At 41.6% G+C, this 15512-nt stretch overlaps 1 protein-coding gene across 1 annotated transcript; it reads left to right on the top strand.

The window, feature by feature from the left end:
- The first annotated feature begins 3175 nt into the window (after positions 1-3175).
- LOC142370702 (extracellular serine/threonine protein kinase FAM20C-like) lies at positions 3176-12611 on the top strand. The gene is made up of 10 exons (XM_075453133.1): positions 3176-3705; positions 5470-5648; positions 7794-7872; positions 9214-9306; positions 10626-10741; positions 10845-11025; positions 11758-11867; positions 11960-12041; positions 12167-12226; positions 12353-12611. The coding sequence occupies exons 1-10, from the start codon at positions 3176-3178 to the stop codon at positions 12609-12611; spliced, it is 1689 nt and encodes a 562-aa protein (XP_075309248.1).
- The last annotated feature ends 2901 nt before the right edge of the window (positions 12612-15512 follow it).

The raw sequence follows: 15512 nt of genomic DNA, 5'->3' as shown, positions 1-15512 counted from the left end.
CGAAATACAAGGGGATTAACCACAAGATAAACAAGAAACTATGCAGGAGAAAACAAAAGGCTAGCCTAACAGACTTGGGGAAGCTATAACAAGAGAACTGTCAGAAAACACTGAAAACCAAGGCGCGTATGTACTTGGAGAGGTGATGAGATAACCGTACAGGTGAGTAACAAGTGCAGGGAACAGGCAGTTCAAGATGATCAAGAGGCAAAGCCAACCGTGGACATGATGATAGTAAGAGGAAGCAAATTCACTCTGAACAGAAAAGAAATCAGCCACTAGAACACACAAGAAATATCTCAGCAGCACAAAAGACCAAGGCGAGACTGACCAAGCAAAACCAGGAAATCTGATCAAAACAGCAGTCCAAGAACCGCCCCCCCCGCTTCCTCACCTTTCCCTTAGAAGCATGTAGGAAATCGTTAGGCTGGATTTCTTTTGTGTTGTTAACATTAACTGTGCCTACATGAGGTCCCACACTGCATTTCTGGATATAAAATACTCATTAAAGCCAATTAAAAAGTGATCAATCTGATTTTGACCAGATTTGACCTAATTAAATGCATAGATATTGTATGGATAGGCCTGTGTATTGCAAATCAACCTTTAGGCCACCTATTTCTTACGCACTCAAACTTTTTATGCCCAAAGACTGACGCGTCACAATAACTGCTGAAAGATTTGCTGCTATAAGCAGTTAAATGCAGACAGGATTGTTGGAAGGCACCTGTCTTGCTGTAGCACCAACACACTGCAAACAAAAGGATGGTACAGCTTTGTACCACTGGTACCCAAACCGTCCACATCTCCCAGTAACGCCCTGCACTTTTACTTTTACTCTTTTTCCTAAATACAGTACATGAAATCCTTTTGCTTCCCCAACCCATCCTAAGCAACATACATTACTGCAGCCTTTTGCCGCAGGCTTGATAAACATCAACCTACTCCACCGGGAACTGCTGAAACGTGCAAAAAGAATGTTTTAAAAGAACACGGTCTTTCGGGGCAAAGTCAGCTAATTAAAACAACATTATGTGTGAGAAGGACTTTTCAACCCCAAGGAGAAATAAAAAAGTGTAAGGCTTTAAGTCACGGTTGGACATTTAACGGATGGTTTATGGTGTAGGAGGTGGCAGGTTCAAAGAATGACAAAAAGGAGAGGCTCTGTTGGGAGCATGAATATTTGATTTAATCAGAGCTCCCTCATCGTATTAATTCATCACTCTCTGTGTTTTCTATTTATGTGCACCTGAGCACGCTGGCTTAATGTTCCTACAGAGGATTCGGCCACACTTCTTTTCCATTTTCTTTGAGCAGAGAGCCTCCTCCAATTCATAACCGCATCACGTGTCCTCTTGAAACCAGGGGCATGAAATTATTAGCATTGAAAACGAGAGAAGAAAGTAAAAAGGAGGAAGATGATGAGATGCAGTTGGAATGGCAAGAGAGTAAAGGGGTGGTTCTACATTTTAGAACACATGTATAGATGAGAGGATTAACATTCTCAATCTCATAGAGTCCACCGTGTGTAAAGTGTATTCAGCAAAATGTTCCACTGTGCAATGACCTGCAGAATCTGTGTTGACGGGAATATGATGTGTGGATGATATTAGGATTCCTGCTTAGCACAGCCGCAATCAGCCAACCTGCATCGACCCTAAAAGATCATTTGGCAGCGTTTCATTGTCGGCTTCCCCCCACGCTGCGGAGTCAGGCTGACACGGGTCACCGTAACACACCTGCCTTCTCGCCCCTGTTTGCATTGCAGAGGCCGCGTGATCACAAGCAAACATTCAAATGCAACCTTCTTGGTAAAAAAAAGTAGTTCAGAATTTCTTCCCCATTTGCGAAAAAAACAAAAAAAACAGTAGAAGAACAGAGAAGGAGGTGGAAGAAAAAAAGGTCTTGAAGGGAAAGAGATGTAAGTAACTCCTCCTGTCTGCAGCTCCTCGCAGGGCATCTGGGAGCAGCTAATTGCTCAATAATGTATTGATTTTTTTTGTGAGCTTTTCTTCCTTTGACGTTTCGATGTAAATTGCTATCTGTGAGTTTGTTACTGAACGAGTGAATGTGAATGTAGTTTTGGATTCCTGTCTTTTTGTCGCACCAACCTTTATAATATTATCATAATTATCCCATAATACAATCAAACTAAGACTCACACTGGAAGGAGAAATAATAGCCCTGAAATAAGGTAACAGTTTGGTTTTGCTGGGTTATTTTTGACTTTCTTCTGTCTGAGGTGAACATGTGCTTCCAGAGAAATGTTTAACAGCCTACTAATTATCCTGCTGCTGAGTTTCTTTTTAAACTGAAGCATTATTGTGGTAGTATAGGATTAATGAGTGCCAGTCATTACCCTGAGTTTTCTGAATGGTGTCAACTTGAGATATTGTTTAGTGATACAGACAATTAAGTGACTACTTTTTTGACCACCAGTAAATGGCCACGCTAACCTGGCTCCCATGTGATCCGACTAACATGGTGTATCGTGTATTCTCAGCACGTCTGTGATGACTCGCCCTTTTCCAACACTTCTTAGTTTGACAGTTGAGTTGGAATGGAAAAAATCTTGACATCAACTGATTGGATTTCCCTGAAATTTAACTGAGACAAATACGGTAAACAATCATTTACCGTATTTGCCGTATTTTTTTACAATGTTAAAAAATTGTAAGAAAACCCAAAAGTTAAGGCAGCAACTGGCTGCAGAAACTTTATCACTTTTGCCATCGCATAAAGGGTATTGTGTTGTGCAAATATTACAACGTTAAATCAAAGCGACACAAAAACATGTCCAATCAGTCAAACTCACTTTATCTTCTTAAAGTCTGAACCGTTGCATGTCTCGCTCCATTGGCTCATCAGAGACAGCTTGGCTGTCAGCTGCTTCGCTTTGCTTGTGTTGCTTCAGTTTGAACTTCTTTAAGCAGTTGCAGAATCACCAGCTAATCAGATCAGAACTATTTGTGTGCATGTCTCGTGACCAATTATCACAACAATTCCAAATGTCAGACGCCCTGTTGAATGTTTGCATCACATTCGTATAAAATACAGCATTGGCCTTGGTGGAGAATGCACTCTCCGGGTGTCCTAATGCTGTTATGACCCAGCATGATACATTTTTAAGTGTTGATAAGGCATCATGGTCTTAATTTCCTTTCCTTCTCCCAGCATGGTGAAGCTGAACCCGGGTCAATCCACTCGCTCCATTTATCTGGGTCTGGCGTGTCTATCCCTCACTCTCCATCTTCTTCTGGCATTTTTCTGCCTCTCAGTCCTCCAAACCACCTGTGTGCCTCATACTTCTTCCTCTTCCACCTCTTCCTCCATCCCGAGAACAGACGCTCGGCATCATCATTCCGTCTCACACTCCTCCTCTTCTTCTGCTGCCTGTTCCTCAAATAAACTTCCAACCAGCCCCCAGATTGAAGAACGTCACAAACCGGCTGCCAACGTGTTTGACCATAAAGGGAATGGCTCATTTAGCGAGGCCGCTGAAAAGGCAAAGAAACTGACTGGAGAAGCGAAACAAAAAAGTCACTCTAAGTTGGAGGAGCTGTTTAAACATCCGCTCTACAATCTGCCGCACGCAGAGCTACAGCAAGATGATTGGCTGCTGAGGTTGAAGACGGATGAAGATGCAACAGATACAAGCAGTCAGGAAGAGGAGACGGAGGACTCAATCCCGAGTGATGGTGAATGGTAAGTGAAACAGATGGAGGAAACAAATTAATAAAGTACAGACAAAAAGTGCTCTGGAGAACACCTGACATGTGACAAATTTAGAGGCACCCACCTCAAGCTGTCTGTGTTTCGTGAAGGCTTGATCTTGTATCTATACGTGTATCTATAAGTAAGATCATAGGTTACTTTAAAGCCCTGTCAGGGACCTGGAAACTTGGACCCAAAATGTAAATGTACCTTGGTGTATCCCTATAAATAAAATGACATGATTAGAACTTAGAAGTCATCAGCATATCAGCATCATGGTTAGCATACTGGTGTTTGATTTATACCACAAAAAGGCCCCAGCTAAGCCTACACAAGTGATTTACAGGTGCTTGAAATTTTCTTGAGCCATTAGAATTTTCTAGATTTTTTGCATAAAGATTCCTACTACTATTGCACTCTATGTAGCCAGTGTACAGTGTGTCGATTGCACACATAAAAACTACAATGAACTTGTAGTGACAAATTAAAAATCAGGTTTATTTCTTTTCTTCTTTTTTCAGCTAGAACGTTTGCTGGAACTTGCTGATTTATGTTTAGCTTTGAATCTGTCTGTGCTTCAGTAGTCTTTTCTATTTTTAGGCTAGTCTTTTAGGCTAGTCCAGGCTAGTGTCTGATTCTACAATACTATTAATACTAGCTACTCCTCGCAGCGTTGCTAATACATAGCAACAACTACAGTAGCAGTAGTGGAGAAAACAATTTAAACATTTTTTTTTAAAACAATACCGAGTTACTTTAGTCAATATAAAGATTCGATCAACATGGCTCGTTCAGAAGAAACCATACCATAGTGCTGAAAGTCCAAGTAAAGCTGAAAGAAATCTGCGTTCTGAGTTTGTCACATCACAGAAAATGTGTCATTCTGAGGAGGGTGTTACAGCTGATGACCATGATTGGCAGATCTCAGATCACCTCAAATTAACCGCAGGACTGGGCAAACAACTTAACCAAATTGTTAAGATGTAAAATCCCAAACGCACACTGCAAATATTAAACATTCAATCACCTTTCTGCTGTGGACTAAGTTACCAACTGACCCCAGCTGTCTCTAGTAAAAGTCTCTAAAACTGCAAAATAAGATGGGTGTTGGGGAGGATCCTCAATCTTCTATGACTGTTGCCCTGCACAAAATGAATGCATCGAGCACCCACTAACAGTAGAGGCTCTTGTACCGCCATTACTTTAACGTGTTAGTGGTGCGGGTGGCTTTTGCTCAACTTGAATACCCACTCTACTTGGAAACCACTGGGTCATGGAGCTCTGATTTTAGTCCCTCAATATCCTAAACAGAAAATCAAGGAAAAAATCAAAGGAAAAAAGTTTTACAATCCAACTCAACTACAACTGAGTACAGCAGTGCTCAGTTGTGTAACAAATTTACGGCAGCTTTAGTCTAACACGTGTAACATGCAAATTCAGTGATTTGCATGAAATTTGCAATTACAGCTTTGCAGAGCAATTAGCATTAATGAATACTCTCGTCCTATTTCAGAATACACAATGACACTAAATTATTCTTATTACACAGTTTCATGCCTTTATAACCCTCCTCGGAGTATGTGCTGTAGTCTAACTATCTGAGGTTTGTGACATGTTTAAGAGCTGCTTTATCTGAGAGTGAAACTAGTTTTCTAAATTACACATTTTAGTTGCCATTGCAGTTATTTCATTGTTTCATAAAGACATCTATTGCCCTGCCAATTTATCGTATTACCTCTACATCCCTTCCTGTAGGCAAAGTGCCAGTCAGGAGGAAGGCTACGACAAAGACACTTGGACAACAAATAAGGAGACCCACCCTCCCTGGCTGCGGTTCCACCTGGGCATCTCTCGCTGGGCGCTATATGACAGGAAAGACCCCAACCTGACCGAGCTGACTCATTATTTGGCAACGCAACGTATCCTTGGAGCTGGTGAGCAAATAAGGAGGGGCAGGTGGGAGCTAACAGGTGAGAGAGGAGAGAGAGGAGAGAATAGGCCCGTGGAACAGCCTAGCAGAGCAATTATAGGATGGTGCATAAGGAGGATGAAGGATTACCAGTGATTCAATTATTCTCTTTTTCAACTTAATGTTCCTAAAAGCATCATTCCTTAGCATCAACTAGGCGGATGACATGCTCTGCCCAGACCCGCATCAATATTTGCTGTGGCTTATATGCAGGATTACTAAAATAAGAAGCAGGAAAAGCTCAGAGTAACATGCGGCACTTTCTGATAATATAACATCTCAAGTTGGCAGCCTAAAGTGATATATTTTGTTGTAAAGTCATAGATATATTCCTCCTACTAACTTGTAAAATCTAAAACTCTCGAATGTACAAACAGCAAACGACGGTGAGCCATCAGCACAAGTGCGATATGCATATTTGACACACACACACACGTAAAAAGACAATCATACAACATCTCTTGCATCAACACATACATACATACGTACATTCTGTGTTTGCTCCTCGAGGACCTGCTGCAGAATGAATAATGTATAGAGATTTTTATTTTATACGATGCAGATTAAGCACTAAACTCAGCTACAGGCCCGTTTTTTTCCCCCACCATATCATCCTTTTATTTTTTTTTTCATGTTTAACACTTTAATCACCACAGTGCACATATTTGGAATTTGGATAGATTTTTTTATTTCAGTCGGGGGACATCATGAATTTTTGATGGCCGTTTAAAAATTGATACATTTTGATTCCTTGGCGGGAACGTGCTCATAAAAGCATGGCATGTGACAAATTAAAACAATTTCATATTCTGACATCTTGCTTTAATATCCAGGCTCAGGGTTTTTTTGCTAATTCGAATGGCCTCGTTGTCTCAAGTTTGACTGAGGCGGACGAGATTTGCTGGGATCGAGAGGGGCGAGAGAAAAAGGAGTCCAAACTCTCCAAAATACAAAGCTCAGCTGAAGGAAACTATGTTCAGATAATTTACATAGGTTTTACATAGGCAAGGGCAAGGCAATTTTATTTGTAGAGCACAATTCGCACACAAGGCAATTCCAAGTGCTTTACAGCTACATATAATCACAAGAAAGCCAATAAAAACATTCCAAAAAACATAAAAAATTAACTAATTAAATTAAAAGCGAAGAGTGCAGATAAAATACTTTCAGGTGTCATATGCACAGCTAAATAGAACTGTTTTCAGCCTGGATTTAAACATTGTCAGAGTTGAGGCCTGTCTCACATCTTCTGGAAGACTGTTCCTCAAGCCTGGTTTATAGTCGGTAACGCAAGACGCAACGCAAGCCCTTGCGTGCTTGCGTGTGTCACCTCAATTTTCTAAACTTCACGCAAGACGCAAGACGCAAGACGCGAGCAGAGCTATAGAGTAGCCACTCTGGACGCGAGCACAAGCCACTATCTACATCACATCCGGCGGCTTGTTCATCTTCCGGTTTCATCCCCTAATAAAAGACCGCTGTTTTCAAACGCCAAGGTAGAAAGCAAAGAAGAAGAAGAAGAAGAAGAAGAAGCATGAATCCCATAGACATAATATATATAATATATTGCAAGGGCAGTTAAAAGAAGTATAACTCAGCCTTTACTTTAGGAGCATAAAACTGAAATGCAGCCTCAACTGGTTTAGTCCTGGCTCTGGGCATCAGTAGGAGACCCCTCCCTGAGGTTCTCAGAGTCCCAGATGGTTCATATGGCTCTAACATGAGAGATGTACTTTGGTGCTGGACCATGAAGAGACTTGTACACAAGCAGAGCTGTTTTAAAGTCTATTCTCTGAGCGACAGGAAGCCAGTGCAGAGACCTGAGCGCTGGACTAATGTGGTCATATTTCTTAGATAATGCATAGCAAATATGATTCAAACTGCTGATATTAAGCAATTGAAATTATTTTCATTAAGTATGTATTATTTAATCCAGGTGTTACTGCAATGCTGGGCAAGTTGGAAGATGAAATAACCACTCCTCAAAGGAAAAAGCAGTCCAGTTCGTGCAGGAACACTATATGTCTCATCTGCACGTGTGTTTCCGTATCATGGCACATGACCACACAATTGATGTGCTCTCTACGTTTGCTTGATGTGTATTTTTTAGTTCAGAAGACCGGAGGCACCCAGCTGAAGCTGCTCTTATCGTTCCCAAATTACGGACAAGCTCTGCTCAAACCCATGAGGTGAGACGCCAGTCCAATTCATTCCCATTCACTTCAATTCATTTCACAACACTTAAACACACGGAAAAGACAAAAAGTGATGCCAAGCCATTTAAAGATGCAGTCCCATTCAATCCAGTCATAATCCAATTAAATCTCATTTTTAAAAATCCTTAGTTTAGTCTGATTCATTATAGTTGTGTTTGTGTGATACCAATTCATAAAAAGATGCCTCACTTAAGAAAACAGTTGCATTGAATCTTTTCCTTGGTTTAATTCCTTGTCTTGGGCATGCTCTAAGCGGCAGTGGAGAGGAAAACTCCCACAGGACTGCCATCTGCCTCAAACAGTTGTCGGTCGAGAGGACAGGAAAGAGGGGTCAAAGAGCACCACAGCACCGGGCCAGGGATGCCAGCTGAGAAAGAAAAGAGAAACACCAGTTAGAGACAACAATAATCTCCCGTGTGCATGGAGAGTAAAAAGAGCAGAGTGAGGAAAGGTGCTCGGTGCATCATGGGAGGTCCACAGCTTTATCAAAAAGGAAAGTTTTTAGCCTAATCTCAAAGGCCTCCTGGAGCCAAACTGGCACCTGGTTCCACAAGAGAGGAGCCTGCATACTGAAGGCCCTGCCTCTCATTCAGCTTTTAGAAACCCCAGGAACAGCAAGTTAACCTGCAGTCTGAGAGCGAAGTGCTCTGTTGGGAGAAATATCATGGAGCTTGGTCACCGAGAGTTTTACATGTGAGGAGAAGAATTTGAAATCTTTTATGTATTTAACAAGGACGAGTAAACCAAATGACAAAAAGAAAAACAAACAACACATAGAATTCTGATCTTTTCTTTGAATTCTCGTCACAACTCTCGATGCAGCGTTTTGGATCGGTTGGAGGGTTTTTTCAGAGAATTTTCGCAACAGCCCAATAAGACGGATTTACGGCAGCCCAGTCTTGGAAGATGTCTGTCACCATTTTCTCACAGACTAATAACAAATAGAATCAAATCAAATCAAATTTATTCGTATAGCACATTTCATGTACAAAACAATTCAAAGTGCTTCACATAAAATAAAAGCATTGCAGCAGGGAGTGTAAGAAGCATTAAAAATACATAAAAGAATGTAAAGAGAAACAAATAAAATAATTTAAATGAATTTAAAAACAAGCAACAGTCCAGATAAATTAAAAGATATCGTGCAGATTTCATGCATAGACACATGAGAACAGAAATGTTTTTAACCTGGATTTAAAAATGTCTCCATTTGGTGAAAGTTTAATTTCCACTGGAGAATGAGTCTATTTGAGAGATATTTTAAACAAATCCTCATATTTATTTATTTATTTATTTTGTACCTTTTTTGTGCAGACAACCCAGGGATGCTGAGACAGACGTAAACCTCTTTTACTTCTCAGACTTTGAGAGACACAACGCAGAGATCGCTGCCTTCCACCTTGACAGGTACAGATGAGCACACACACTGTCAGTAGGTGCCCTGCGGAGCAGACAGACTGTTCTGCCTCCACGGACTGTGACAAACTACGCAATTCCTGGTGATCTGCTAAATGCCTCAGGCATACCAGCGTACAACAATTTGAACAGTTATACTAAAATTTCCAGATAAGGCTTAGACATTGAGCGGCGGAAAAACCTGACGGGGGGGGGGGGGAGAGAAATTTAACAACTGGCTTGTGAGAATAGTTGGGTTTTTTCGCCAAGGCAGCGAGGATTCTGCAGCCAGTGGGTCCTTTCCTTTTCCATTTCGCTGGCACTTGAAGCGGGCTATGAGCGGCGAGGGAGGAGTAAATCTCCTTAATGCAGGGGAGTTGTTTCCCTGGTTATTTTAAACCGCCGTGATCTGTAAGAGCGATCAAAGCTTTTTGATTCATTATTCGTGGACAGCAAAAATGTGCCACAGAGAAAAAGAATTACCGGCAGTCATTTAGGTCAACATCCAGGAACGAAACAACAGCAGTGTCGATGACTGTATTCATACTTTTAATACCACCTTGTTGTTTGGCTTTGTGCTGACGGTGCGGAACCAGTAATCCAGGAAGAGGACATCTTGATCCAATACCTTATTACAGAGTGTGTTTTACTGCAATCTATGATGTTTTCCTCACCTTAATGATAAAGTTTTTTAATGCCAAACCTTAATGTATAGTGTGAAGCTCTCTTGTTTGTTTGTAATCCAAACAGCCCTGATGTGTTCGTATCAACCAGAAATACCTAACCTTACAATAGTGATCAAATTTCCTAAAATGACATTTCAGCATTCATTACGTTACATTACATTACATTACATTACATTACATTACATTACGGTCATTTTGCAGACGCTTTTATCCAAAGTGACACATCGGTAGGCAAAAGAACTTCAGGTCACAAGAAATCATAAGTGCATTTCCTTCCAAAACCAAACAGCTAAGAGCATAACTAGTGCTAGAGTAAGTGTGGTAAGTTAGATACCTAGGAAATGGGAAGACAATTTAGAAAACAAAGACAATTTAGGAAACAAATAAGTGCGTAAGGAGCTAGCACGAAACAGGTGATGTCCAAAGAGGGCGGATCTGGGTAGTGTTTCCTGAAGAGATGGGTTTTCAGCCTGCGGCGAAAGATGGCCAGCGACTCAGCGGTCGCATTCAGTTACCTTGAAACGTCAGGGACTGGGCCTCAAACCCGCTTGTTTGGCCTGACAGTTGTGCTTGCAGCTCCACAAACCAGCCCCCCCCCCATTTGTGGCTGCTCTCATCTTTTCCTGTCTCTGCCCCTCGTCTTAGGGTGCTGGGCTTCAACAGGATCCCTCCTGTGGTCGGGCGACTCATCAACGTCACCACGGAGATCAGAGAGATTACCACTGATCACAAGCTGTCCAAGACCTTCTTCACTTCTCCCGGTTCGTGCTTGCAATGGCGGCACGTATATATATCTCGCGGGTCCTGATTTTCTCATCATGTCTGCTTTTCCACTAAAATCCGTTTCTCTCTGACTCCCTTCAGCCGGGAATGCGTGTTTCCATGGCGAGTGTGAATACTACTGTTCAACAGAGAACCCAGTGTGCGGGCGGCCCCATGCCCTGGAGGTTTCCCTTGCTTCTATGCTGCCTGACCTCTCCCTTGCACCCCGCAGGTCATGGAGGTCGCCCTGGAGACGGTCATACAGCCGCACCAAGCTGGCCCAGTAAGTCACAATCACTCTATGTGCCATAGTTTGTCCGCCATCACTCTTTCTAACTTGTTCGGTCATTAAATACACAGCGGGAAGCTTTGTACAGTTGTGAAACTTTACTTCGTAAAGGTCCACAGCCAATCTTAGTGTTATGATGCCTGTTATAGATATTTAAGAGGCATTGTTAATGAGCGTTTACTGACCTCTAGTGGTGTAATGGAAGAACTACAACACTAAATGTGAGTGTGTATGATGAGGAGATACTGTGATACTGTGTTGGTATACGTTACCTAAAGAGAAACAACACGTTGTTGAAGGGCTATGTGTATATTTTCATAGATTATCAGGACACCTTTTTATGCAGTTAATTTACATGAGTTTATGTGAAATTATTATAAGGACTGAACTAGGACCAACTTGTGACGTTATCGTGGGATCTTTTTGTATATTTTCTGTCGGATCTCCTCATAAACGTGTCTGTCACCAGCCAGAGCTAAAAAAAACAAATAAACTCCATTTCATTCCACTGTAAAGTGTAAACACCAAAAGAACAACCTAAATTAGGCAACAACAAAAAAGACAAATTGCCTCCACCTGGGCCTCAGAAATAAGCATTCGTCAAACATAGAACTATGATCATGAGCACGGGCAGCGCTGCCAACCACAGCTGTGTAGATTAGAAAATTCGTAAAACCTCAAGATCTGTCCTTTTCCTCGTCGATTGTCTCTGCTCTGTGACCCCAGGTGGGAAAAGGACCCGGCCTACTGTGACACGGTGAAAAAGACGCCTCCTTACAACCACGGCACCAGACTGGTGGATCTCATAGACATGGCTGTGCTGGACTTCCTCATGAGTCAGTTTGTTGATTCAAAACTTAATGTGTTCTCCCTATAAACAAACTTACCTGAATAAAGGCTATAAAACACTGATGTTTCTCATGCAAAGGCAACATGGACCGACATCACTATGAGACGTTTGAGACATTTGGCAATGAGACATTTATGCTGCACTTGGACAACGGACGGGCGTGAGTAGCACGAACACCATCTCACCGCAGATCTCAGCTCTGCCTGTTTATCGTTTTTATTTCTTTCATCGTTCATTTCCAACCCTGGTGTCAATCACCGTGACAGCATGTTGTTTGTGTTACAGCTTTGGGCGTCACTCTCAGGATGAGCCGTCCATTCTAGTACCTTTGACACAATGTTGCAGGTAAATACTGTGAAACCTGTGTGACTCGGTGAAATGTGGGAGTCGGCCGACAGGTCTCTTCCACTCGCTTTCTTCTCCAAACTTCCTCCAAGTCTCGGAACTCTCCCTCTCCTTCCATCTTTGCAGGATCCGCCGCTCCACCCTCCTCCGCTTGCGTCTCTTGTCCCACCCCGACTTCCGTTTGGGGGACATCATGCGGGAGTCGCTGGCTCAGGACCCTCTGGGACGCATCGCCCCCCTCCTCTCCGAGCCGCACCTGTCTGCTTTGGACCGACGTCTCACAACTGTCCTGCAAGTGGTGCAGAAGTGTCAAGAAAAGCACAACGATGTCATTTACAACGACGTGGAGATATCTGACCAGCACTATGACTATCAGCCTGACTGAGGAAAATGCAGCAAAATAAAGCATATATTTTATTTATACAGTATGTGTCTCATTTTGTAACTTTGAATCAAATTGGCATGTTTCAACTGCTCAAGATTAAGTCAAAGGGAGCATCATGGAGTTGGTGAAAAGGGCAACAGGAGATTTGTTACCCCACCCTGTCATACATCTCATAGTGTTGAGTTGAATTGAAAGATACTTTATTAATCCCTTTATTAATCTTTATTAAAGGGGGATGATACTGTCGCAGAATAAAGTAAACAAACAATGCTCATTAGTCCTTTAAAAAGGCTGTTGTGTCGGTATTACTGTGGGAAGGAATGACCTTCTGCAATGCTCTTTGTAGCAGCAGAGCTGAAGAAGCCTCTGACTGAACACACTCCGTTGTTTGAACACTACGTTTTGTGTAATGTTCTTCTTTGCCAAATCAGCTCAAGGGCCTCCAGACCGGTCCTGAGCACACAGCCCAGACTTTTCAGTTTGTACAGTTTCTTTGAGTCTTTGAGCTGTGATGCTGCTCCCTCAGCAGACGGGTAGAAAGCTAAATGCATTCTACCGCGGACGTATAGAAGATGTACAACATCTACAGTATTAATATGGACACAACACGGTTGCCAATCTCAGGTTTCATATGAAATGGAAGAAGTATTTGGATTTTTTTCCTTAAGTGACACTCACAAAAATAACTCTGCTGCAGGTAAAAGTTCCGTGTTACAAACTTTACTTCATAAATACTTCAAAGTACATAGACACCATAATCGTCTATGTCAATATCCTGTTGTTATATGTTTTATAATCATTATCAATGCATTAAAAAATCAACAACATTTAAAAAGCGTAGCCTACTGAAGCAGAGATAGTCTCTTAAACTTTGAAGAGTATAAAAGTTGTGAAATATAGTTTTCCAGCTGCTCACGTGGACTCTGGTTAACTGCTCTTCTTGGATCTCTTTTGCCAGGTCCTTACAACGACAGGCAGGGATTATCGCACAAGAGCTGCAGTCTTGGAGATGCTATGACCAAAAAAGTGGACCACATCAGTCCAGCTCTGAGGTCTTTACACTGGCTGCCTGTCCATCAGAGGGTAGACTTTAAAGTTCTGATGCTGGTCTATAAAGCTCTGAATGGTCTAGGACCAAAATACATCAGTGACCTCCTGACCCAGTATGAACCTTCCAGACCCCTCAGCTCATCTGGATCCGGTCTTTTATCAGTTCCCAGAGTCAGAACCAGACATGGAGAAGCTGCATTCAGCTTCCATGCTCCACATGTCTGGAACAAACTCCCAGAAAGCCTCAGATCAGCTGAAACACTCAGTGTGTTTAAGTCCAGGTTGAAGACACACCTATTTTCAGCTGCGTTTGAATAAAGCTCAAAACTTAATCACATTTTAACTACTGATTTTATCTGATTTTATCTATTGTTTTTATTTCTTTCCTTTTTTGTTTAAAATTTAAATCATGCTTTTTAGTTTTACTGTTTTAATGTCTCTGTAAAGCACTTTGAATCGCCTTGTAGTTGAATTGTGCTATACAAATAAACTTGCCTTGCCTATGACCCAACCCTCGAGCCATCACATCGTGACCTTTGTCAAAATTGCTCAAGTGCTTCCACTATTTTTGCGTGTCCGTGTTTTTTCCCCTGTATCCAACACAACAACTTCAAGGACAGAATGTTCATTTGTCAACTTCTATTTGGCCCTCACAGTAGAATAGCCTGACATAAGTTACAATGTTAAAACTCTAACTGTGATGGCGTGTAAATGCTTTATATGTGTGTGCTATCTTAACTTTTAACAAGCGGGGCGATCACGCTTCATGGAACATTGGAAATGCCATCCAGTTTTTCTTTCTCATCTGTTTTTCATTGTTTTTTTTTGTTTTAAACATAATACATCTGTTCATTTGTATACAATATTAACAGTGGAAGCACAATATGAACTCAAAACCCCTTCCACCCTGTCGAGCCTTTATTCCCCATATAATGAAATCATATGTACATACAGTCACATTCATACATTCTTGTACACATAAATACACAAGGGTAGGGAATATAAATATATACATATACATGCATATATACATTTAATTAAATCAGGACACTAGCACACTGGAGCTGATTAACACATCTTAGCTGGAAGTAGTGGGGTGAGCAGGGATAAATTGACAATAAAGAATTTATCTGTAATCAGTTGTCGAGGTGAATAAGATTTACATGGCATGTGAGAGCAGATAGGATTGTGAAAATGAGACCTTATTGTGAAGAAAGACCCCGAAAGTGTTCGAGGAAAGGTCCCCATACATTCAAAAACTTTTTGTATGAATTATGGATTGAGGAGGGGATCTTCTCCAGGCTCAGACAGGACATAATGTCCCCCAGCCATTGAAATGCCATCCAGTTGAACCACAGATTTCTATTTACAGCCTGAATCGCCAAAAAAAAAAGTAGATATAATTACAAAAACTCCACGTAAATACACATGGGCCACGTTCCCAATAAGGACTGCTGAATAGAATGGAAATATATTTCATTCATCCCAAAATGGGAAATAAGTTTGATGTATAAAGGATCCATAAGTCATGAGTAAAAAAAAAAAAAAAGTCTACTACTCTCCTTCAGTTTTCCTACACCTCTCTCTGCATTCCACCCATGGACATGCATGTGAAAGCGATGATCAGGCTTTATTTCCCACTCTCTCATCTTATCATCCATCAGGCAGAACAACAAAGAAAGGGGAGAACGCGTTTGCTAAGCTCAGAGGATCCAGAAACATCTATGGCTCTTGCCCACAGACAGAACAGCTGTGGAGTAAATTCCTATGCCTGCTGTGAATCAGCTCTGAGGAACAAGGCCCTCCTTTGATAAGAGAAGCATCCTATTACACTCTGATGATGATGATACC

Source organism: Odontesthes bonariensis, chromosome 21 (genome assembly GCF_027942865.1).
Source record: "Odontesthes bonariensis isolate fOdoBon6 chromosome 21, fOdoBon6.hap1, whole genome shotgun sequence".
In the NCBI taxonomy this organism is placed as follows: Eukaryota; Metazoa; Chordata; class Actinopteri; order Atheriniformes; family Atherinopsidae; genus Odontesthes; species Odontesthes bonariensis.
Note: the sequence above shows the minus strand (reverse complement) of the source record. Positions and strands in the feature narration are given on the sequence as shown.

Bases quoted from the DNA above. Each gene is read 5' to 3' on its own strand.
- LOC142370702 (XM_075453133.1), top strand. From the start codon at position 3,176: ATGGTGAAGCTGAACCCGGGTCAATCCACTCGCTCCATTTATCTGGGT. The intron at 5,649-7,793 runs GTGAGCAAATAA...TGTATTTTTTAG, and splicing joins GCAACGTATCCTTGGAGCTG to TTCAGAAGACCGGAGGCACC. The intron at 11,868-11,959 runs GTCAGTTTGTTG...TCTCATGCAAAG, and splicing joins TGTGCTGGACTTCCTCATGA to GCAACATGGACCGACATCAC.